This window comes from Poromitra crassiceps (genome assembly GCF_964638095.1).
Source record: "Poromitra crassiceps genome assembly, chromosome: 1".
Lineage (NCBI taxonomy): Eukaryota > Metazoa > Chordata > Actinopteri > Beryciformes > Melamphaidae > Poromitra > Poromitra crassiceps.
Window position 1 is genome coordinate 39,027,430 of NC_139623.1, and position 24,977 is coordinate 39,052,406.

At 48.6% G+C, this 24,977-nt stretch overlaps 1 protein-coding gene across 1 annotated transcript in view; it reads left to right on the top strand.

The window, feature by feature from the left end:
• Window positions 1–24,977, top strand: part of rapgef6 (Rap guanine nucleotide exchange factor (GEF) 6) — a gene marked incomplete at its 5' end in the record, with an annotated part of 403,897 nt that overhangs the window by 362,514 nt on the left and 16,406 nt on the right. The window contains 8 exon segments of the mRNA XM_083643176.1: window positions 15,700–15,911; window positions 16,754–16,877; window positions 20,365–20,388; window positions 23,075–23,295; window positions 24,421–24,428; window positions 24,430–24,444; window positions 24,446–24,523; window positions 24,526–24,598. Coding sequence (XP_083499302.1) covers window positions 15,700–15,911; window positions 16,754–16,877; window positions 20,365–20,388; window positions 23,075–23,295; window positions 24,421–24,428; window positions 24,430–24,444; window positions 24,446–24,523; window positions 24,526–24,598 — 755 coding nt within the window.

Sequence of the window (24,977 nt, forward strand, 5' to 3'; positions counted from 1 at the left end):
GATTTGCTTGTGTGTATGAGAATAATTCTGCCCGTGCGTTTGTGTTTGTGAGTATTTTCAATATGGACGGCCTCCAGAGGCATGCGGTGCATGTGAGAGCAGAGACAGAGCATGACCTCAGAGGCATGCGGTGCATGTGAGAGCAGAGACAGAGCATGACCTCAGAGGCATGCGGTGCATGTGAGAGTAGAGACAGGGGATGACCTCAGCTGTAGGAGCATGTGAGAGCAGAGACAGGGGATGACCTCAGCTGTAGGAGCATGTGAGAGTAGAGACAGGGGATGACCTCAGCTGTTGGAGCATGTGAGAGTAGAGACAGGGGATGACCTCAGCTGTAGGAGCATGTGAGAGTAGAGACAGGGGATGACCTCAGCTGTAGGAGCATGTGAGAGCAGAGACAGGGGATGACCTCAGCTGTTGGAGCATGTGAGAGCAGAGACAGGGGATGACCTCAGCTGTAGGAGCATGTGAGAGTAGAGACAGGGGATGACCTCAGCTGTAGGAGCATGTGAGAGCAGAGACAGGGGATGACCTCAGCTGTAGGAGCATGTGAGAGTAGAGACAGGGGATGACCTCAGCTGTAGGAGCATGTGAGAGCAGAGACAGGGGATGACCTCAGCTGTTGGAGCATGTGAGAGCAGAGACAGGGGATGACCTCAGCTGTTGGAGCATGTGAGAGTAGAGACAGGGGATGACCTCAGCTGTTGGAGCATGTGAGAGTAGAGACAGGGGATGACCTCAGCTGTAGGTGCATGTGAGAGCAGAGACAGGGGATGACCTCAGCTGTTGGAGCTTCCATTGTGCAGATGGTGATTAGGTTCAACTTAATTGGATTTTGGGTAGCGTGGCTGTGGTGTGGTTTCACCGTGTCAATGGGATAAGTCCCACGCTTCCTGCATGCACGCTGATCTAATACAGTAGCTGGATTACAGACACTTGAGTTTGGTTGTAGTATGCTGATTTGGGTCTACTACAGTCCAATAAATAATTGTCTGTGGTACTAATGTAGGATCAATGCATGATGTACTGTAGTGGGTCTTCTGCAATAGCTACCTACCACTGTAGTTGGAAATCAAATATTTCTGTTTTTGTAGCTGCGGTGGTTTGGCCATTCTTTTTGGCTCCTACATCCTTTATGTACCCATGAGCCACATTTTTGAAGTAGATTTAGGCCATGTCCACACGGAGACGGAACCAACCTTTTTTTCCGTTTAAGAAAAGTTTTCCATAAACACGGAATCGTTTCAAAAAATGTGTGTATCCACATGAAACCACTGAATACCACTGAAACCGCTGTAGTATATATGCCAGGCCGGTAAGTGGCACTCTAACGCTGCCACAAAGTACACCAAAAACAGAGAATAAGACAATCTCGTCAATAATGGCATTCAATCAGAATCTATAATGTGTATCTCACTGTAGCGAGCAGCTTAAAACCCTTGGATTTCCGGGATCCTATTAGTAGCCTCTGTATCTCAACTCTAGAAGAGGTTTGCCATGTCGATGAATAAAACAATTAAACCTATACAGGCAAATGCAGAGCTGTTCAGCAGGGCTGATGGTCTCCCTGTAGCCTACAATATAGAACGTTAACAATCGGTGACGTTCCTGATACAATCCACTTCCATGATCTTTAGACATATTATGTTGCAAACACATCCCAGCGTATTGGCCGCTCCTGCACATCACAGCACAGGCTAAATGATGCAACATATATACATTATATAAAGTCATGGCATAAATGTGTTTTTATTGAAAAAGTGGCGTCAAGTAAGCTAAAGTCTTGTTGGAGTGGACATCACAGTGCAACCGTGTAATGGTCGTCAAACCTCTCACTTCACTATAACACGTTGTATTTGCGAGGGCTATATATACACCATCCCGAGTATGTGTTACACTCAGGGTTTACATTTCATTTCATTTTGTCCAATATTAAAATATTCCAGAATTGCATGTTGTATTAAAAATCAATATTATTTCTATCTAACATGTTTAGCCTGATTTTGTTTGTGTTCTTGTAAAAACTTAGCCGCCGCTAAGTTTTCTGGGAAATATCCGGAGAAGGGAGGGGAGGGGTGGATGGGAAGAAGCAGCTGTAAGAGCCCTATAACAGGCTCAGTAGCTGTTGCTGGCGGAGAGAGGTGGGGCTATAGCATCATCGGTTCAGGAAAGATGTGTATGGGTTGTAAACACGGAAATGCAAGGGTGGCGTCTTCAGATTTGTTCACTCTGGGACCCGGTTTCAAAAATTAGCCTATTCTCCCAGAACGTATAGTCCCAGAACGCTGGTTCCGTCTGCACGAAACGTCCATACGAGAAAAAACTTTTGCGGGTACACCTAAACTCGTCTCCGTGGGGACATGTCCTTAGTCATGTCCTCATGTCGGCAGCTCTCCTGTCATCAAAGAGAGGAGCAGGACCCGTTTGGGATCCGGAGCCACAGTTGAAGAAACCCTCAAGCACAATGCTCGCCTGTTCCCTGCTGTAGAAGGCACTTTACAACAGAAACCCTCAAGCACAGTGCTCGCCTGTTCCCTGCTGTAGAAGGCACTTTACAACAGAAACCCTCAAGCACAGTGCTCGCCTGTTCCCTGCTGTAGAAGGCACTTTACAACAGAAACCCTCAAGCACAATGCTCGCCTGTTCCCTGCTGTAGAAGGCACTTTACAACAGAAACCCTCAAGCACAGTTCTCGCCTGTTCCCTGCTGTAGAAGGCACTTTACAACAGAAACCCTCAAGCACAGTTCTCGCCTGTTCCCTGCTGTAGAAGGCACTTTACAACAGAAACCCTCAAGCACAGTGCTCGCCTGTTCCCTGCTGTAGAAGGCACTTTACAACAGAAACCCTCGAGCACAGTGCTTGCCTGTTCCCTGCTGTAGAAGGCACTTTACAACAGAAACCCTCAAGCACAGTGCTCGCCTGTTCCCTGCTGTAGAAGGCACTTTACAACAGAAACCCTCGAGCACAGTTCTCGCCTGTTCCCTGCTGTAGAAGGCACTTTACAACACAAACCCTCGAGCACAGTGCTCACCTGTTCCCTGCTGTAGAAGGCACTTTACAACAGAAACCCTCGAGCACAGTGCTCGCCTGTTCCCTGCTGTAGAAGGCACTTTACAACAGAAACCCTCAAGCACAGTGCTCGCCTGTTCCCTGCTGTAGAAGGCACTTTACAACAGAAACCCTCAAGCACAGTGCTCGCCTGTTCCCTGCTGTAGAAGGCACTTTACAACAGAAACCCTCGAGCACAGTTCTCGCCTGTTCCCTGCTGTAGAAGGCACTTTACAACACAAACCCTCGAGCACAGTGCTCACCTGTTCCCTGCTGTAGAAGGCACTTTACAACAGAAACCCTCGAGCACAGTGCTCGCCTGTTCCCTGCTGTAGAAGGCACTTTACAACAGAAACCCTCAAGCACAGTGCTCGCCTGTTCCCTGCTGTAGAAGGCACTTTACAACAGAAATCCTCAAGCACAGTGCTTGCCTGTTCCCTGCTGTAGAAGGCACTTTACAACAGAAACCCTCGAGCACAGTGCTCACCTGTTCCCTGCTGTAGAAGGCACTTTACAACAGAAACCCTCGAGCACAGTGCTCGCCTGTTCCCTGCTGTAGAAGGCACTTTACAACAGAAACCCTCGAGCACAGTGCTCGCCTGTTCCCTGCTGTAGAAGGCACTTTACAACAGAAACCCTCGAGCACAGTGCTCGCCTGTTCCCTGCTGTAGAAGGCACTTTACAACAGAAACCCTCAAGCACAGTGCTCGCCTGTTCCCTGCTGTAGAAGGCACTTTACAACAGAAACCCTCGAGCACAGTGCTCGCCTGTTCCCTGCTGTAGAAGGCACTTTACAACAGAAACCCTCGAGCACAGTGCTTGCCTGTTCCCTGCTGTAGAAGGCACTTTACAACAGAAACCCTCGAGCACAGTGCTCGCCTGTTCCCTGCTGTAGAAGGCACTTTACAACAGAAACCCTTAAGCACAGTTCTCGCCTGTTCCCTGCTGTAGAAGGCACTTTACAACAGAAACCCTCGAGCACAGTGCTCGCCTGTTCCCTGCTGTAGAAGGCACTTTACAACAGAAACCCTCGAGCACAGTGCTCGCCTGTTCCCTGCTGTAGAAGGCACTTTACAACAGAAACCCTCAAGCACAGTGCTCGCCTGTTCCCTGCTGTAGAAGGCACTTTACAACAGAAACCCTCGAGCACAGTGCTCGCCTGTTCCCTGCTGTAGAAGGCACTTTACAACAGAAACCCTCGAGCACAGTGCTTGCCTGTTCCCTGCTGTAGAAGGCACTTTACAACAGAAACCCTCGAGCACAGTGCTCGCCTGTTCCCTGCTGTAGAAGGCACTTTACAACAGAAACCCTCGAGCACAGTGCTCGCCTGTTCCCTGCTGTAGAAGGCACTTTACAACAGAAACCCTTGTGGGAACTCTGATTCAAGCCAGTAGTCAAAAACAGGTTTTAAACGCAATATGCGTTGTTTTATTCAACCAACAAAAGAAAGTTCATCCCTTCTCGGGGAAATCCGGGAAATATAACTCATTCGGCCAGGGTTAGCCTGCGGCTCCGTATGGGTGTTCTCCCCACCACGTAGCCCGGCCTCAGTTCCTCGCTTTTAATTGCTCCAATATCTTGCCTGGGAATGAGAGGAGAGAGTCTGGGTCAGGTAACAGCAATATCATCACATGCGAATGTTTAGGGAGAGGATCGGGAAATGTACTTACCGCCCGACAGCAAGGAGCTTCCTTCTGGAGGAGAACCGGCCACACAGTGAGGTTCAGAGCGGTGTCTGGTTTTCTATGGCCCTTAATTGGGGGATCCGCTCCAGCCGTGCGCTCTGCTCCTAAGCGTGCCCGGCTGTCAGCGGTCCCACTGATTCAACATGAAATTGGGGAAGTACCTGTTGTCGATGACGCGGCCTAGACACCGTTTCTGTCGGGAATCCCCGGCTCTGACGTCACTGTGGTGGCTGGTTGTCCTCCCGCTCTCACCTGTCAAGCAGTATGTTACCGAGACTCCACACATCCTCCCCCTAAGCTCGCTGCCTGTGCGGGGAGCTTCTTTTTCTTCTGCTTCATCCCGTCGTGACATGGCATCTGCGTGTGGTATCTCCCTCCCTGGTCTGTGTTCCACTTTGAATTTATAGTTTTGCAACTCTAAGAACCACCGCGTTACCCTTTCATTTTTATCTTTGTTCGTTGCCATCCATTTGAGGGGGGCGTGGTCCGTGATGAGGGTAAACACCCGGCCCCAGAGGTAATAGCGGAGATAGTGAATGGCCCATTTCACCGCCAGGCATTCTTTTTCCACCGTTGAATAGTTTCTTTCGTGCTTCAACAACTTCCTGCTTATGAAGGTCACTGGGTGTTCATCTCCATCTATTACCTGTGCCAGTACTGCTCCTATTCCTGTCCCGGAGGCGTCCGTGTGGAGGAGGAATGGCTTTGTGAAGTCTGGGGCTATTAATACCGGTTCTCGGCATAATGCCTCCTTTAGAGCCTCGAAGGCGGCGTTGGTTTCGTCTGTCCATCTGACATGGTGTGGCAGCTTCTGTTGCGTTAAGTCGTATAACGGTGCTGCTATGGTGGCGAAATTTTTTACGAACTTTAAATAGTATGCAATCAGCCCCAGGAATGACTTCACTTGTTTCTTCGTTACGGGTCGTGGCCAATTCCTTATTTTCTCCACTTTCGTGATTTGTGGTTTTACGCACCCCCGGCCTATGGTGTATCCCAAGTAATTTGTTTCCGTCCAGGCCAACCGACACTTCTTGGCGTTGGCGGTGAGTCCGGCTCGGCGGAGGGCTCCCAGGACCGCTTCCAGCTGTTCCATGTGGTCTTCCCAGTTGCTGCTGTGTATGACGATATCATCCAAATAGGCTGCGGCATACTCTCTATGTGGCCGGAGGACCCTGTCCATCAGCCTCTGAAAGGTGGCGGGTGCGCCGTGTACACCAAAGGGGAGGACGCGGTACTGAAACAGGCCATCGGGTGTTGCGAATGCGGTCTTTGGTTTCGCCCGTCTGGTTAGGGGAACCTGCCAATACCCCTTGGTGAGGTCCAGTGTGCTGACGAATCGAGCTGGTCCCAGCCGCTCAATGAGCTCGTCCACCCTTGGCATCGGGTATGCATCAAACGTGGATATCTCATTCACTTTTCTAAAGTCATTACAGAATCTAAGTGTCCCGTCTGGCTTTGGTACTATTACAATCGGGCTGGACCAGGGGCTGTGGGATTCCTCTATCACTCCTAATTCAAGCATTTTCTTTACCTCTTCTCGGATCGCTTCCCGTCGGGCCTCGGGGATGCGGTAGGGCCGTTGTCGTACCACTTTTCCTGGCGTCGTTTCTATGTCGTGTTGTATGGCGTTTGTCCGGCCAGGCAGGTCGGAGAAAACGTCCCGGCTCCGTCCTAGGAGCTCCTTTACATCTTGGAGTTGTTCGGGTCCCAACTCCTGTCCGATGTCCACTGGGACCGTCGTCGGAGCCCGGTGTGGGGCGCTGTTGAGGAGGGCTAGGGGAGCGGGTCTCTCGGCTTCATGCCACGGCTTCAAAATGTTTATGTGGTAGAGCTGTAGTCCTTTTCTCCGTCCCGGCTGACAGACTCGGTAGTTCACGGGCCCGACCTTCTCGACTACTTCAAACGGCCCCTGCCATTTGGCCAGGAATTTGCAGTCATGGCTGGGCACTAATACCAGGACCTTCTCCCCGACCTGGAACTGCCTGGGGTTGGCTCCTCTATTATAGGTGCGGGTTTGGGCGGCTTGTGCCTCCTCCATGTGCCGTCGTACCAGCGGCCATACCTTTTTAGCTCTTTCTTGTAGCCTCTCGACATGTTCGATGACATTCCGTAGTGGGGAGGGCTGGCTTTCCCACGCCTCCTTTGCCAAGTCGAGTAGACCCCGGGGGTTTCGGCCGTAGAGCAGTTCAAACGGGGAGTATCCAGTGGATGCCTGTGGCACTTCTCGTATGGCAAACAGCACATAGGGAATGAGTTGGTCCCAATCTTTCCCGTCCACATCGATCAGTTTCTTCAGCATCTTTTTCAGGGTTTGGTTAAATCTCTCGACTAGGCCATCTGTCTGGGGGTGATAAACAGAAGTTCTTATGCGTTTTATTTTCAGCCATTTGTACAAGTCTGTCATTACTCTGGACATGAAGCATGAGCCTTGGTCGGTGAGCACCTGCTCTGCGATTCCCACCCGGCTAAACAGCATGAATAGTTCTTTAGCGACATTTTTTGCCGTAGCGGTGCGTAACGGTATTGCTTCAGGGTAACGAGTAGCATAATCCACTATTACCAATATGTAGCGGTGTCCTCTGCTTGACTTCGGGAGCGGCCCCATGATGTCCATGGCGAGACGGGAAAACGGGACCTCGATGATGGGTAGAGGGATCAGGGGGTTCCTGTACAGTGGCCGGGGAGCAGTTTTCTGGCACTCACCACAACATCGACAGAAATCCTCAATCGCTTTTTTTATGCCTGGCCAATAGAACCGGCGTAGCACTCGGTTATATGTTTTTTGAACCCCTAGATGTGCTCCCAACTGATGAGTGTGGGCCAAATATAACACTCTGGACACATAGGTTTTAGGCACTAATAATTGTTCCATGACTTCCCCCCCCGGAGTTTTGGTGGATCTATACAACAACCCCTGTTTCACAATAAATTGTGGGAATGTTTGCCTCACCCCGGAACAGCGCTTCCCATCAATGGCTGCGACGGCTCGCCGGCTGGCTTCCAGATTCGGGTCCGCCCATTGGGCCGAGGCGAACTCTCCGTGGGCCGGGGGTTCGGGTCCGTCCGGGAGAGGAAACTCCGCGAATGGGTCCTCCTCGAGCGGCGGCGTCTCATATTCAGCGGGCCCGGCGGGACCTTCTTCGGCGGCCGATGTGTCGGACTGCGGTCCTTCGGATCCCGGCCTGAAGGCTGGGCAGGCAACGTTTTGCCGGGCCATCCGTCTTCCCCGGGGTTTGTCCCGTCGGGGCTTCTCCGGGCGCCGACCGGAACGCCAGTATCGGAGGAATAGGGGGCAATCAGTGCCTATCAGGAGCGGGACCGGGAGATTGGGCACCACGCCTGCGGCGACTCTGGCCTCGCCTTTTGGGGTTTGGACCCGTATATAGCTGACCGCATAGCTTTTTACGTCCCCGTGGACGCATCTCACGGGCATGGTTTCTGTCGAGAGCTCCCCCGCGAGGTCGGCCCGGACGAGGGTCACCACGCTTCCGGAGTCGAGGAGGGCATGGGTGTCGGTGCGCCCCACCCGGACCGGTAGTGTCGCCTGCTGGACGGGGTAGCCTCCGGTGTGGAGGGAGGGTCGGGGTTCGTCACCTGCTGCGGAGGGCATGGACACATCTCTGTCGGGGCAGGACCAGGACATGTGGTCTTCTTGTCCGCAGACGTAGCACCGCCTTAGCTGTCGACTCCCTCGGTCAGCCGTGTTGCGCGGCTCTCTCTGGGCCGGGGGCCGGGCCGGTGGCGGTCGGCGGGGGCTGTCCCGGCTGGGTCTGTCTGGGGGGGCTGTCTTGCGAAGTGGCTCACTCAGGGTGGATCGCATCATGTCAGCGGATGCACCGGTCAATTACGAGTCGTTCTATCCACGGGGGATCTCCCGTGGAGGTGAGCCAGCTCTGTGTGAGCCTCAGTAGATCAGCTACCTGGGAGCGGGGCGGCTGGTCCGGTGTGTATCGCCAGCCATGATACCGTTGAGCACGAGCGGGGAGGCTGTAGCCGTAGCTGGCGAGGATGGCGGTGCGTAGTTTCACGAAATCCCTTGCCTCTCCCATGGACAGGTCCCGACAGACCCTCTGCGCCTGGCCCGTGAGGAAAGGCGCAATGATGCCTCCCCAGTGTGCGGCAGGCCATCCCTCTCGTACCGCCGTTCTCTCGAATAGCTCCAAGTAGGCTTCGATATCATCGTCTGGGCTTTGCTTTGTTAGGACATCTCCGGGGGCCCTTGCAGTCGAGTTGTCTTTCTCTATTTTTTTTATTAGTTCTTTTACTGCCTGCTGCAGTTCAGTTTGGCTTTGGATCAGCGTCACCAGAGCCTGGGCCTGCTCCATGGTGCGTGAGGAGGTTAGCGTTGAATCAGAGTGCCTGCATTCTCCACCACTTGTGGGAACTCTGATTCAAGCCAGTAGTCAAAAACAGGTTTTAAACGCAATATGCGTTGTTTTATTCAACCAACAAAAGAAAGTTCATCCCTTCTCGGGGAAATCCGGGAAATATAACTCATTCGGCCAGGGTTAGCCTGCGGCTCCGTATGGGTGTTCTCCCCACCACGTAGCCCGGCCTCAGTTCCTCGCTTTTAATTGCTCCAATATCTTGCCTGGGAATGAGAGGAGAGAGTCTGGGTCAGGTAACAGCAATATCATCACATGCGAATGTTTAGGGAGAGGATCGGGAAATGTACTTACCGCCCGACAGCAAGGAGCTTCCTTCTGGAGGAGAACCGGCCACACAGTGAGGTTCAGAGCGGTGTCTGGTTTTCTATGGCCCTTAATTGGGGGATCCGCTCCAGCCGTGCGCTCTGCTCCTAAGCGTGCCCGGCTGTCAGCGGTCCCACTGATTCAACATGAAATTGGGGAAGTACCTGTTGTCGATGACGCGGCCTAGACACCGTTTCTGTCGGGAATCCCCGGCTCTGACGTCACTGTGGTGGCTGGTTGTCCTCCCGCTCTCACCTGTCAAGCAGTATGTTACCGAGACTCCACACCCTCGAGCACAGTGCTCGCCTGTTCCCTGCTGTAGAAGGCACTTTACAACAGAAACCCTCGAGCACAGTGCTCGCCTGTTCCCTGCTGTAGAAGCCACTTTACAACAGAAACCCTCAAGCACAGTGCTCACCTGTTCCCTGCTGTAGAAGGCACTTTACAACAGAAACCCTCAAGCACAGTGCTCACCTGTTCCCTGCTGTAGAAGGCACTTTACAACAGAAACCCTCAAGCACAGTGCTCGCCTGTTCCCTGCTGTAGAAGGCACTTTACAACAGAAACCCTCAAGCACAGTGCTCGCCTGTTCCCTGCTGTAGAAGGCACTTTACAACAGAAACCCTCAAGCACAGTGCTTGCCTGTTCCCTGCTGTAGAAGGCACTTTACAACAGAAACCCTCAAGCACAGTGCTCGCCTGTTCCCTGCTGTAGAAGGCACTTTACAACAGAAACCCTCAAGCACAGTGCTCGCCTGTTCCCTGCTGTAGAAGGCACTTTACAACAGAAACCCTCAAGCACAGTGCTCGCCTGTTCCCTGCTGTAGAAGGCACTTTACAACAGAAACCCTCGAGCACAGTTCTCGCCTGTTCCCTGCTGTAGAAGGCACTTTACAACAGAAACCCTCGAGCACAGTGCTCGCCTGTTCCCTGCTGTAGAAGGCACTTTACAACAGAAACCCTCAAGCACAGTGCTTGCCTGTTCCCTGCTGTAGAAGACACTTTACAACAGAAACCCTCGAGCACAGTTCTCGCCTGTTCCCTGCTGTAGAAGGCACTTTACAACAGAAACCCTCGAGCACAGTTCTCGCCTGTTCCCTGCTGTAGAAGGCACTTTACAACAGAAACCCTCAAGCACAGTGCTCGCCTGTTCCCTGCTGTAGAAGACACTTTACAACAGGAGTGTCTGACCTCCATGTCTCCAAACACTCCTCCTCACACCACGCCGCCTTCACACATATGGCTCTCTGCCGCAGAGCCTACCTGCTGACAGCAGCCTGTGTGTGTGTGTGTGTGTGTGTGTGTGTGTGTGTGTGTGTGTGTGTGTGTGTGTGTGTGTGTGTGTGTGTGTGTGTGTGTGCGTGCGTGCGTGCGTGCGTGTGTGCGTGCGTGCAACATTTCCATTTGGTATGTTTACCTGTGTATGTGGATTTGTGTGGCTGGATAAAATAAGATGAAACTTTCTCAATCCCCTTGGGGAAATTAGGTCTTTCAGCAGCAAAAACTGAAAAATAGAATATACAGTGAACATCACGCAAATACTAGACAACATAAGAGCATCAAAAGCAGTACAACTAGAATATAAGTAGTTGTGGGCGGGGTTATATAAACATGTGAAGCCAACACCTGTGAAGTGGAGTGTGAAGTATGGGAACCTGTGACCTGGTTTCTAACCGCCTCCCTACGTCTGTGTGTGTCTCTTCCATTCTATCTGTTATCAAGCCTTCCACAGTTTGTTTAATGAGGCGTTCAGCACGTTGTGCTGGCTCAGTCAAGCCACTGATCATCTGTGGCTGCTGGCAGACACCTCTGATACAGACTTAACAATAGGTGCCATGACAGTGTCAACAATATCCATCTCAGTGTTTCCCCTAGAAACATTTTCAGGCCTGGAAGGATTTCGGAACGTACCCCGACCGCAACGGTGGGGGCCCTTGCTGGCAACGCTAAACTTTTAGCTAACCTGTTCGCAACTATGTTCGCCAAGGCATCCCAAGTATCATCATACTATTATGGAATGTGCGTTTCCCAGGCAACACGACACATGTTGACACGTTTTGGAACAGCTGGCACGATGCTCCTAAAAGCAAAATGTTTATTGTTTAGAATGATTTGGCATCTTCTATTACTGTCAACACTGTCAACACCAGTAATGTTGTATTGTACAATACAACATTTATGCCAACATTTATGCCAACATTTATGCCATTTATGCCATAAAGGTTTATTGAAATTGTGGGGAGAGCAGAAAAAAAAAAAAAAATCCCCCCTGGCCTAGCGGGTGCGTCGTTGGCTTGGCGGGCCCGCCAGGCCTGCAGAATGGTAGGGGAAACACTGCATCTTAACATGTCTCGTATAGTGTTGTCTTTTCCTATTAAAGAAAGAAAGAAAGAATCGACCAACTGGACAAGATACATTTGTTTCCAGCTCCGTTTAACCTGTTTTACCCATCGAGATTTGACTTGAAACCACAGATAATACTTAGAAATAGGGCAGATGGCTCTCACTAACACTGGTATCAAGACATCACTTGATTCAAGAAATCCCTGAAACAAGTTGATTTGCATTGAGAACAAATCACCCAACTAACTCCTTAGTCAATTACTCATTAGGAGTCATTTTAGCTGTGCCATTCTCACTCCTCAGCCAGCATGGGAAAGAGGGAGAGAGGAGGGTCGAATGTTAAACACACACATACACACGCACACATACACACACACACACACACACACACACACACACACACACACACACACACACACACACACACACACACACACACACATACACATCCACACACACACACACACATACACATGCACACGCACACACACACACACACACACACACACACACACACATACATACACACATACATACATACATACACACACATACACACACACACACACACACACACACAGACGGAAGGGAAAGTGGGAGAAGTAATTGAGTTGAGAAAGAAAGAGGAGACGAGCAGGTAGAGATGGACAGAAAATGAGTAAGAACATTCCACACGTGCTTAAAATAGCAGTTAGTTATAGTTAAAATAGCAGTTAGTTCTAGTTACGGTTTGTTTCACTGTCCACGGGGGGTGCCAAGACAACTCAGAGCGTTGAAACGAACAGAAAATATACTAGACCGACTTTCAAATACTTTCCTGCGATGGTCTTGATGTTCCAGCACGCATTAAAACAGTCTAGAAGATGATGAGCAAATGAACTGCGGCAGCAGACAGATAATAAGAGTGAGAACAGCAGAACCAAAGGCTGCGCCTGTCATAATGATCAGCTGTCTAAACGAGTGTGCTCAGAGAAGGCCTCTCCTGCTCTGCACAATCAAGTGCACACTAATTGAACATAGCTAGTTAGAAAAGTGTAAGGGTTTTTTGAAGGTATGGATGTGTGTCTCTTCGCTGGTGATTATTCTAGCAAAGCCACTAGAAATGTTATTTGTCATGTATTTTTTAAAGTGAGAACTGGATGATGGATTAAGCATCTTGTTTGGACCAGGGCTGGGCTTCAAAAAAAATATTCTTCTGATACGAGAATCGATATTCATTTGAAGGAACTGATATCGATTCATAAATCCCAATATTGAGCTTTTAATATAACGCCTTTTCCCGTGGATGCGTGAAGCTTTAACCCCGTTAGACTCAAAGCGCCTCATTCTCACAAACTGGAAGATTAGGAAACTGTTTTTGTCTGAATAACTGGCTGGGAGAATTTCTGAATGTTATGAGGATGGAGGGATGTTTTAGTAGCCGTTCACACCATACGCCAAAGCCACGCCAAAGTCACGCTGAAGCCGCGCAGTTTCATTTCGGCGTCCTTGTTAACAGGTGAGACCGTTCACACCACGCCACGCTGAAGCCACGCTGAAGCGATCGCTCAGGATTCAGTCCTATTTTCCAGGCATGACGCGTGAAGCTTGACGCTGCCAGGCATGAATTCAATGGGAGTTGTGGGCGGGTTCAAGGCGCGCCGAGCAAGACGCTGGGGGAAAGAGACTGGTGCTCCTGGTGTGAACTGTTATGCGTCAGTTCAGCTTGAGCCTGCCTCAAGCTTCAGTTCTGTGTATGTTCTGCCTATGGTGTGAATGGGGGCTTATGCTGATAGGGGGTGAGCAGGGGATATGACCACGGTGAGGTCATTCCTTGATACACTTCCCTTGTAAGATGTCTGTCCTCTATAACATTGTATTATGTACTGTACTCTGTATGTAACCTAGTGTGATGGCTGTGATTGCTATTCTCCCCCCCCCTTTATTTTTTTTACCTTTAATTTAATTCAGTCTGATGTTGTGTCTCTTGAGTTTTGTTTATGTTGATGTCTTGTCATTCTAAAAAATTAAAATTATTGGTTAAAAAAACCTGGTTTTCTTCTCTTGGCACAACGAGATCCTGTAAACATCTGTAAACATTAATATTTTTAATAATGCACCAGGTTATATGGTTCATGGTACAATTTACAGCATTAGTTCTTTGAGAATCTCTTTCATATCCAAACAAAATTGGTATTGTAACTGAAATATCAATATCATATTGAAACGGAAATCGAATCGAATCGGGACTTTGTGTATCGTAATGATATCGTAATCTCTGGCGATACCCAGTCCTAATTTGGACTGTGAAGTGGAGAGTGAATTTCCTCCCTCTTCTCTAAGTTTAATATGCCTTCCTCTCCTCCCCCTCTCCTCTCCTCTTCCCCCACTCCTCTCCTCTTCCCCCACTCCTCTCCTCCGCTCTCAACTCCTCTCCTCTTCCCCCACTCCTCTCCTCTTCCCCCACTCCTCTCCTCCGCTCTCAACTCCTCTCCTCTTCCCCCACTCCTCTCCGCCCCCTCTCCTCTCCTCTTCCCCCTCTCCTCTCCTCTTCCCCCACTCCTCTCCTCCGCTCTCAACTCCTCTCCTCTTCCCCCACTCCTCTCCTCTTCCCCCACTCCTCTCCTCCGCTCTCAACTCCTCTCCTCTTCCCCCACTCCTCTCCACCCCTCTCCTCTCCTCTTCCCCCACTCCTCTCCGCCCCCTCTCCTCTCCCCCCACTCCTCTCCGCCCCCTCTCCTCTCCTCTTCCCCCACTCCTCTCCTCTCCTCCCCTCTCATCTCCTCTCCCTCCTCTCCTCTCTTCTCCTCTTCCCTCTCTCCTTTCCTCTCCTCTTCCCTCACTCCACTCCTCTCCTCTCCCTCCTCTTCCCTCTCTCTTCTCCTCTTCCCTCTCTCCTCCCCTCTCACTACTCTCCTCCCCTCTCCTCTTCCCTCTCTCCTCTCCTCTTCCCTCACTCCTCTCCACTCTTCCCTCTCTCCTCCCCTCTCACTACTCCCCCCTCCTCTTCCCTCACTCCTCTCCTTTCCTCTCCTCTTCCCTAACTCCTCTCCTTTCCTCTCCTCACCTCTTCCCTCTCTCCTCCCCTCTCACTACTCCCCTCTCCTCTTCCCTCACTCCTCTCCTTTCCTCTCCTTTCCTCTCCTCTTCCCTCACTCCTCTCCTCTCCTCACCTCTTCCCTCACTCCTCTCCTTTCCTCTCCTTTCCTCTCCTCTTCCCTCACTCCTCTCCTCTCCTCACCTCTTCCCTCACTCCTCCCTTCTCCTCTCCTCTTCCCTCACTCCTTTCCTCTCCTCTCATCTTCCCTCACTCCTCTTCTCCTCTTCCCTCTCTCCTCTCCTCTGCTCTCCTCACCTCTTCCCTCTCTCCTCTCCTCTGCTCTCCTCACCTCTTCCCTCTCTCCTCTCCTCTGCTCTCCTCTCCTCTTCCCTCACTCCTCTCCTTTCCTCTCCTTTCCTCTCCTCTTCCCTCACTCCTCTCCTTTCCTCTCCTCACCTCTTCCCTCACTCCTCCCTTCTCCTCTCCTCTTCCCTCACTCCTTTCCTCTCCTCTCATCTTCCCTCACTCCTCTTCTCCTCTTCCCTCTCTCCTCTCCTCTGCTCTCCTCACCTCTTCCCTCACTCCTCTCCTCACCTCTTCCCTCACTCCTCTCCTCACCTCTTCCCTCACTCCCCTCTCCTTTCCTCCCCTCTTCTCTCCTTTCCTCTGCTCTCCTCTCCCCTGCTCTCCTCTCATTCTCTCCCCTCCTCTGCTCTCATCCTCTCATCTTCCTGAGGAGTGTGTGTCAGTGTGTATTCGATGTAATGGGACGTGGATGAGAGTGGAGTGGCCGGCAGTCTCAGCCAACTAACCACCTTGTCCGTCTCCCTTTCTTTGGTCTGAATCAGTTTGTGGCTAACCTTAGTATCTCTCTGTCTCCTCCCTTTACCTCTCTGTCGCCCCCTCTGGGCAGCGGTCTGAACCTGGCACCGGTGGCTCGCCTGCGGAGCTCGTGGGAGAAGCTGCCCAGTAAGTACGAGAAGCTGTTCGGGGACCTGCAGGACATGTTCGACCCGTCCCGGAACATGGCCAAGTACCGCAACATCCTCAGCAGCCAGAGCATGCAGCCGCCTATCATCCCCCTGTTCCCCGTGGTCAAGAAGGACCTCACCTTCCTACATGAAGGTAGAGTAGACAACACGCATCCATTCAAACAGCTCTATGTCATACAGTAGAACCTTCTTAAGATCAATATTCACTGTCTTTCCTGCTTCAACACTCATTTAAATTAAGTAATGAGATTTTGTTTTTGATTTTCTGTAAAATAAGAGATTGATTATTTTTTTTGCATTTTCTACCGAATTAAGCTATTTTTTAAATTGACAGTGCGCTCGGAGTCACGGCGTGTAAATACCCTAGACTTTTTCATTTTCTTCATCTGTTTAAAGCCTCTGACTGTCCAGAATGTGGAAGGAACAGGAAAAAAAAGAGAAAATTATTATTATGTTTCTTCTTAGGGACCTTTACCGGCATACAAACAAGGGACAGTTGAAACAATCTCTCTGTTACCAACGTTAAACTCATTATCTCAGACACCGATTCACATCTATCTATCTCTATCTATCTATCTATCTATCTATCTATCTATCTATCTATCTATCTATCTATCCATCCATCCATCCATCCATCTATCCATCTATCTATCTATATAAAGGGAGCTAGGACTCTGTTTGTCTGTCTGTCCCACTGATGACATCATCAGTGATGTCATAAATTCACACACACACACACACACACACACACACACACACACACACACACAAGAACATGGCTCTCCTTACTTTGAATGTGAAATATTGTTGCGGCTAACATCTCGCAAATGTCCCTAGATATGAATTACAGTATTTAATTCCCCTCGCACTGTCTGACAGCTGAGCTCATACTGTGTGTGTACTGTTTGTATGTGTGCATGTGCTGTATGTATGTACTGTACATGGATCTGTGTGTGTGTGTGTGTGTCCTCCCAGGCAACGACTCCAACATAGACGGTCTGGTGAACTTCGAGAAGCTGCGGATGATTGCCAAGGAGATCAGACATGTGGTGCGCATGACCTCGGCCAACATGGACCCCGCCCTCATGTTCCGACAGAGGTTGGTTGTCCTGCTGATCCTGAACCCTTTACAAACTCTCTTTCTCCATTTTGCTTTCACTGGGTGCTGTTGGGGTCAGTTTCACAGATACAGGCCAGTTCAAGCAATTGTAAGTCGGCAACCTGGTTAAAGTGGGAATACAGGCTCCAGCGAAGAGCGTCTTTGAGAAAAGCGCTATATAAGTCCCATCTATTATTATTATTATTATTATTATTATTATAGAGAGGCAAAGTGAACGTCACTTCCTGCTTCAGCACTGTACCAGAGATTTTCATTCGCCATTTATTTTCCCATAGACATTTCGTAAAATTCTTATAAAATAGTTTTACTTCGCAAACCAAACGGTTCAGCTAATGCTATAATCGGGAGAGACCATAGAACATTTAACTCGGACCAAAAAAACAACAGCAACATTGAAAAAATATTTTCTTTAAACCCGCATTTTTTTTAACGTTTTGGTCCCAGTGAAATGTTATGCGATCTCTCCTGTTTCCAAATATATCTGTACCGTTTGGTTTAAACCAGTAAAACTATTTTTATATGCATTTTACGAAATGTGTATGGGAAAATAAATGGCGGATGAAAATCTCTGGCACAGTGCTGAAGCAGGAAGTAGGCGGTCACTTTGCCTCTCTATTAAGAGAAATCTCTTGCTCAAAGCCAAGGAAACCTAGAACTAAGAGTCTGATTTCATGAAATTTGAAAATCCGGAGCTGTACCATAGAAAATGTATTGGGGAAAGCTGGTAAATGTTGCCCCCAAGGGGATTTTGGGGCTCAGAAAGCGCACCCGGTCTATAGAATAGTGATATGGCGAGTGGGACTCTAATAGGACCGTCTCCATCTGTTATCAAAGCAGGTTTGACATCCTGTTGGTTTAACATGATTTTATTTTTCACATACAACTGGTGTCAAATAAAGCACTAGACTCAGTTCTCAGTCTCTATCCGCATCGCTCAACTAGAGACTGAGTCTCTATCCGCATCGCTCAACTAGAGACTGAGTCTCTATCCGCATCGCTCAACTAGAGACTGAGTCTCTATCTGCATCGCTCAACTAGAGACTGAGAACTTTCTCTCAGCTTTCAGCGTTAAAACTTGGGTGATTTGACGCAGGGGCGGTGACGAGCAGACATTGTGTGCTTGTAAACAGATAAATCAAATAATGCAACGTTGCCCCGGGACATCCATTCCCCCCCATGTTTTAAAAGGTTCTCTCCATGTTACAAAGTGATTTGCTGTATTATCTCCAGTTTGTTTCACTACAGGGAGAGCGTAGGGTTGTTAGTGGCTGTTGTCGTCGCTTTTCAAGAAGCTCTTTTTGACAAAGGCGTTCCCAGACACTTTGTATGCAGCGCTCTCCAACTGTCTGGGAGCCAAGACTAATCAAGCACTGACTTGATTACAATCCATGTCTGTGATTCTGGCTCTTGTTAATTTCCCAATCATCCAGACTGCACAGAGCACAGAGAGAGAGATTTCTGTCGAAAGAGCTATGCAGAGATTACGATACGATACGATACGATACAATATACTTTATTGTCAGTTCACACTGAAATTTGTCTTGCAAGACAGCGGCAGTCCCATGCACAAACACATGACAAGAGAACAAAACCAAAAATACAAAGATACATACACACATACAGCACACAGAGAGCACTGGTCACTGCTCCACTGACCCTCGGCCATGTTCTTGATTAAGCCTCAGGATCGACTGATGTATAAAGGACTTTCTTAGTCTGACCTGATTCCACTTTACACAGTAGATTCCTCGGTTCAGAGAGGAACCTCAGCTATGAAATGTAAACAGTCGTCAAGCAATGTTACTAAGAGTACTCCACCACCACTCCATCACACACACACACACACACACACACACAGAGAAGTCCTGGATCGATCACTTCCAGTCTGGTTTCATGTGTCTTGGTGATTCGATTGCCATCCTCTGTTGGAGTGTAAAGATGCAGGGACCGACTGGAACTAAGACGCAATTGATCCCAACCGCAGTGTTTATTTTCTTATTACTCTGTACGTGGGTGTGTGTGTACTGTATATATCACAGTCTGTCACTGTCACAGTGCATGACTGCCCCCTGCAGACACTCTCCCCACACTGCAAGTTTTCCCATTAGGCAATACTGTCACATCCTGTCAGCGTTGAGAACAGAACTTTTATTTTGAAAAACCTTGTTCAGAGTATGACAAAACCCCTTTTCACAGCTGACATACAGATTTGATCAGTTTTCATGAGTGTGTGATGTAGTTCTTCTGAAGCTTTTGTTCAGGCGTTAGGATTGTGTTAAAATCCAGAATTCGTGTAAAGTGTGCATTTTAAACCCACTTTTTAACTTGCGTGCGCGCACGCACGCACGCGCGCGCGCACACACACACACACACACACACACACACACACACACACACACACACATACATACAAACACACACACACACACACACATAAACACTTGGGGTTGATATGGGGACATGTCCTATGTCTGGTGTCCTCCCATCTCCGATCATGTCGTTTGTCAGTGGTGGCATGACCTGTACATAGTCTTGTCTCCTCCCCCTGACGTCTTTAAATCATGACCTGTACATAGTCTTGTCTCCTCCCCCTGACGTCTTTAAATCATGACCTGTACATAGTCCTCTCTCCTCCCCCTGACGTCTTTAAATCATGACCTGTACATAGTCCTGTCTCCTCCCCCTGACGTCTTTAAATCATGACCTGTACATAGTCCTCTCTCCTCCCCCTGACGTCTTTAAATCATGACCTGTACATAGTCCTGTCTCCTCCCCCTGACGTCTTTAAATCATGACCTGTACATAGTCTTGTCTCCTCCCCCTGACGTCTTTAAATCATGACCTGTACATAGTCTTGTCTCCTCCCCCTGACGTCTTTAAATCATGACCTGTACATAATCCTGTCTCCTCCCCCTGACGTCTTTAAATCATGACCTGTACATAATCCTGTCTCCTCCCCCTGACGTCTTTAAATCATGACCTGTACATAGTCTTGTCTCCTCCCCCTGACGTCTTTAAATCATGACCTGTACATAGTCTTGTCTCCTCCCCCTGACGTCTTTAAATCATGACCTGTACATAGTCTTGTCTCCTCCCCCTGACGTCTTTAAATCATGACCTGTACATAGTCCTGTCTCCTCCCCCTGACGTCTTTAAATCATGACCTGTACATAGTCTTGTCTCCTCCCCCTGACGTCTTTAAATCATGACCTGTACATAGTCCTCTCTCCTCCCCCTGACGTCTTTAAATCATGACCTGTACATAGTCCTCTCTCCTCCCCCTGACGTCTTTAAATCATGACCTGTACATAGTCCTCTCTCCTCCCCCTGACGTCTTTAAATCATGACCTGTACATAGTCTTGTCTCCTCCCCCTGACGTCTTTAAATCATGACCTGTACATAGTCCTGTCTCCTCCCCCTGACGTCTTTAAATCACGCTTCAATCTTCACGCCTCTCGCTTGCAGGAAGAAGAGGTGGAAGAGTTTAGGGTAAGTTTGTCCCGGTACCGGTTTGGTCCGGACTGGACCAGCCTGCTCCATAAATTCAGTCCACCGTGCATCCCTCCCTTCCATCGTGTCGTCCGCCACCATAAAAGCCGCATGTTCTCCCTAACATTACTTGTATATACTCTGTGTGTGCGAGCGTGAGTGAGTGTGTGTGTGTGTGTGTGTGTGTGTGTGTGTGTGTGTGTGTGTGTGTGTGTGTGTGTGTGTGTGTGTGTGTGTGTGTGTGTGTGTGTGTGTGTGAGACAGAGATAAGGACTTGTACTTGCGACTTGGACTCGAGTCGCACTTAAGTCGCACACACAGTCACTTGAGACTTATCGTCAAAAGACTTGAGACTTGACTCGGACTCAAGATTTGTGACTCGTGAACATCTATTGATGTTATGTTATGTTTTGGTGCATTAACATTTAGGAAATATCTACTAATAATAATGTCAACTAATCAATGCTGATATGATATGCTAATAAAGCAGTGAGGATGATGCAGTACAGGCTTTGAATCCCTTAGTTTTAGCTATGCAGTGTTCTAAGCAGCCTGGATGGCATCCAGCAGATGATAGAACACTCATCCATAGGGACTTCAGACTCGACTTGGACTTGCCCCTCAAAGGCATGAGACTTGACTTACTTGCAAAAATGACTTGTGAGTATCTTGTGTGTGTGTGTGTGCGTGCGCGTGCGTGTGTGTGTGTGTGTGTGTGTGTGTGTGTGTGTGTGTGCGCGTGCGTTCATGTGGGCGCTGGCACGGGCATGTGTCTACCTGTGCTTGTGTGTGTGATTAACCCTTCCATTTGCAGTGCCTGACCCCCTGAGCCATACTGAAGTCCATCATCCTGTTAATTGTTTGCCCTCATTCATTTGAATGTATGTTTGTCAGATCTGGGTCACGTAGTAGTTTGAATTAAAGGGATAGTTCAGATTTTTTGACGTGGGGTTGTATGAGGTACTTGCATACAGTCAGTGTACTACATGCCGTAGAGTGCAGCCGGCGCGGTTGCCCCAGTTTGAAGAAATGGAGACCGGCCGCGTCAGGCAAGTAGAGCTGTCTGCTGATTGTGAAGGGGGCCATGAGCAAAAACATAAAAAAACAACAGAAAAAATACATAAAATGCTTCCATCCTGCTCACATGGCATAATCCAAGTCTCCACAAGCCCTGAGATGCCAAGTTGACATGAAAATACATAATTTACACCCTGTTTTTAGCTTAAATATAGCCATGTGCTATCTATTCTTCGCAGGGCCGCCGCTCCCTACACGCGCACAATGCGCTGAGCGTAGGGCACCAAGTGTCGCCTCGGGCATCATCCAGAGCCACATACAGGTGGATGACCCGCAGTTTGGTAAAGCCCCTTCTAATAAATTAACTCTCCACACGGCCGACCAACGGTTCTCGAGATATTGAGATAAGTTGTTGAGATATTGAGATAAGTTGTTGAGATAAAAAAAAATTCCAGTAGGTGGCGCTATGCCGAATTGAACGAAAACAGCTCACTGCACTCCGTCACGTACTCCTTAGCACACTCCCAAAGTTTGAAGTCGATCCGACCAACGGTTCTCAAGATATGTGAAGGCCAAGCTAGAGGAGAGGAGGAACACACAGACCAGACAGGGAACACACGGAACACTTTTTTTTTTTCTGTTGTTTTTTACATGTATTTCCTCATGGCCCTCTTCACACTCAGCAGACAGCTCTACTTGTCTGACGCAGCCGGTCTCCATTTTTCCAAACTGGGTCCGCGCCGGCTGCATTCTACTGCATGTAGTTCACTGACTGTATGCATGTAGCTCATACAGCCCCACATCAAAACATCTGAACTATCCCCCTAATGCCGAGTGTTTGTTTTAACCTCCTTGGAGTACCAGAGGGGAGGGTCTTAACACACGCACACAATTCAGATACTTTCCTGTCATCGTCTAAAGTTTCTGATATTTCTTGCTTTGCCCTATGTGGCAAACCCCACCCAGTTGGCACCTAAAGGCACCATAAAACAAACTATGAAAGGTATTTACAAGTACTGTCTGACCCAGGTTTGCTGTTTATCCATATCTGCATCCTGGCATAATATTCCCCATATCGAATCTTCAACATTTTATTTTTTTTATTTCCTAACCCCCTTTTGCCTCCATCTGACAGAATGTTCTGCTGGTTTGTTTTGTTATAGCATGGCACAGCAGCGAGAGCTGTCTCCTTCCCAACTGCATGGTCCTGTTTTAAACTGCTATGCTCCAACACAGACAGATGTACACATGTTACTGTAGGATAGTTGGGAGTAGTTGGAAAGATAGGCAAGGCATGCTTCTCTTTTTTGTGATTTTTGACTTTAAACTGACCCTTGTTTACCATTCTTTCCTTCTCTCTATCAATCCATCTTTTATTTTCTGCATTCTTTCTCTTTTGTCTTTCATTGTGCATCCCCCTCTCTATCATCTCTCTCTGTGCTCGTCTCCCGTTCATCCCTCCATACTTTACCTTACTCACCCTCTCACCCCAATACATCTCCTTCCTTCTCTCTCTCCCTCTGTCTTCTCTCCTCACGTTCAATCCCTCCGTCTTTCACTCCTGTCCCCGCACACCTTCTCCACACCTCTCCCTCTCCACCTCTTCTTTCACTGTCCGTTCCTCCCTTCTTCATCGCCCTGCCTCCCTCCGTCCCCTTCCCTCCTCCAGGTCCCTGAGTCAAGGCAGCACCAACTCCAACATGCTGGACGTGCAGGGCGGCGCCCATAAGAAGCGTGTGCGCCGCAGCTCGCTGCTCAATGCCAAGAAGCTGTACGAGGACGCGCAGATGGCCCGCAAGGTCAAGCAGTACCTGTCAAACCTGACGGTGGAGACGGACGAGGAGAAGCACCAGATCATGTCTCTGCAGTGCGAGCCGGCCTACAGCACCTGTGAGCAGCACAACTAGACTCAGGCTCCCTTTTTTCTTTTTTTTAATGTATATTTTCATGCACATTGGTACATTGTCTTGGACTCTTCACCTTTTGCAAGTACACATTAGACTTGGTCAACGTCAGTGGTAGCACACCTAAAGTAGTGTCTACTCTACTCACCCCCATGCCGATGGAGAGACGGGTGACGTTTTTTAGTCCACAAAACAGTCCTGGAGTTTCACAGCAAAACACAGTTGCAGCATTCTCCGACCTAAACGATTGAAGTGAATGGTGACCAACTTTAGAACGTAAAAAAGAAGGTCATTTACACGCTTGTTTTAGCTGAAATCTTCACTTTAGCAGGCTACAGTAGCTCAGCTAAAACAGGGTGTTTGAAAGTTTTCCTGTGAAACTCCAGTTTCTGGACTGTTTTGTGGACTAAAAAACTTCACCCATCCTTCCATAAGCACAGGAAATGAATATACTGTTTTGCCTTTAATATATTTATAAATATGCCCATGTAGCACAATGTGTCTTTTCTCCAAGCAGTTTGTATGTTTTTTTCTTTTCTTGCAAATGTCATTATCTTGGGGAAGTTTAGGGGCATTGTTTACATCAATAGCAAATTTTTTCACTACATGAAGTCTGATCTGACATTGTAGATCTACAGTATGTATTGCACCCAGCTACATTATGTATCATTGCCTTACACTGCCCACCTAGTGTGTTTGCAAATGTCCTGCAGAAAACAACTGGTATGATATGCTCCATCAAATGAGAGATGTGTATTGTTGTAAGTCAATGGGAAAAACTCATGGAAAAGGTCTTGGAAAAGTTTAGGAATTGAACAAAAAGCATTGAAAAGTATGATGAAACTATTGTGCATCAGTTCTGATACACTGATTGGGGCATTTTTTGTTGTTGTAGATCCCACTGTAATTTTTGACATTGTAATATTTGTCATTGTGAAGATGAATCATCAGCAAGCTGGTTTTGCCTACTTGACTGCCATATTGCCCAGTCACTATTAGGATAACCTTAAACTGAACGGTTCAACTGAACAGGAACACTGCAGTCAGTCAGAAATTAAGGTCTGGAAAACGTTTGGAATGTTGTTGATCTGTGTGTTTGCTGTGGTTTTAGTGTCTAAGAAACCTGAGCGAGAGGGCGGTCCACCAAGTCAGACATGTCCCCGGTGTCTCTGCGCTCGGCTCTGCCCTCCGGGAAAACCCAGAACAGGGTGTCCCCAGGTCCTCCAGGGTCCAGGTCCCCCTGTACCCGCTGCGGAAGAAGAGCACTGCCAAGGACATTGGCACGCCCAGTGAGTAGAACCCTGACCACCTGTCTTCTTGACTTTTCATCTAGATGTTTTTTAGATGATTCAAATGATTTTCAAAGTGTGGATATTCATTATGTGGGCCGGGAGCCCCTTCTAAAAAACTAAGAACTTTGTTCTGTTTTAGTCCAATGAATAGCTATACCAAGAGTCATTAAAGCAAACAACGTAGCAAAACAAATGCAACTAATTAATATCTAAATTCCTAAATCAAGCTGAAGAACACTATTTGTCTGCACTGGTGAAGTCTTAACTCAAACCAAGCCTACAGTTCCCCCTGTGGTATTGTTATAGGTGTGTTACACCCTGTGGTATTGTTACAGGTGTGTTCATCTGTAGTTAATTCTTGTTGCTGTGTGGTCTC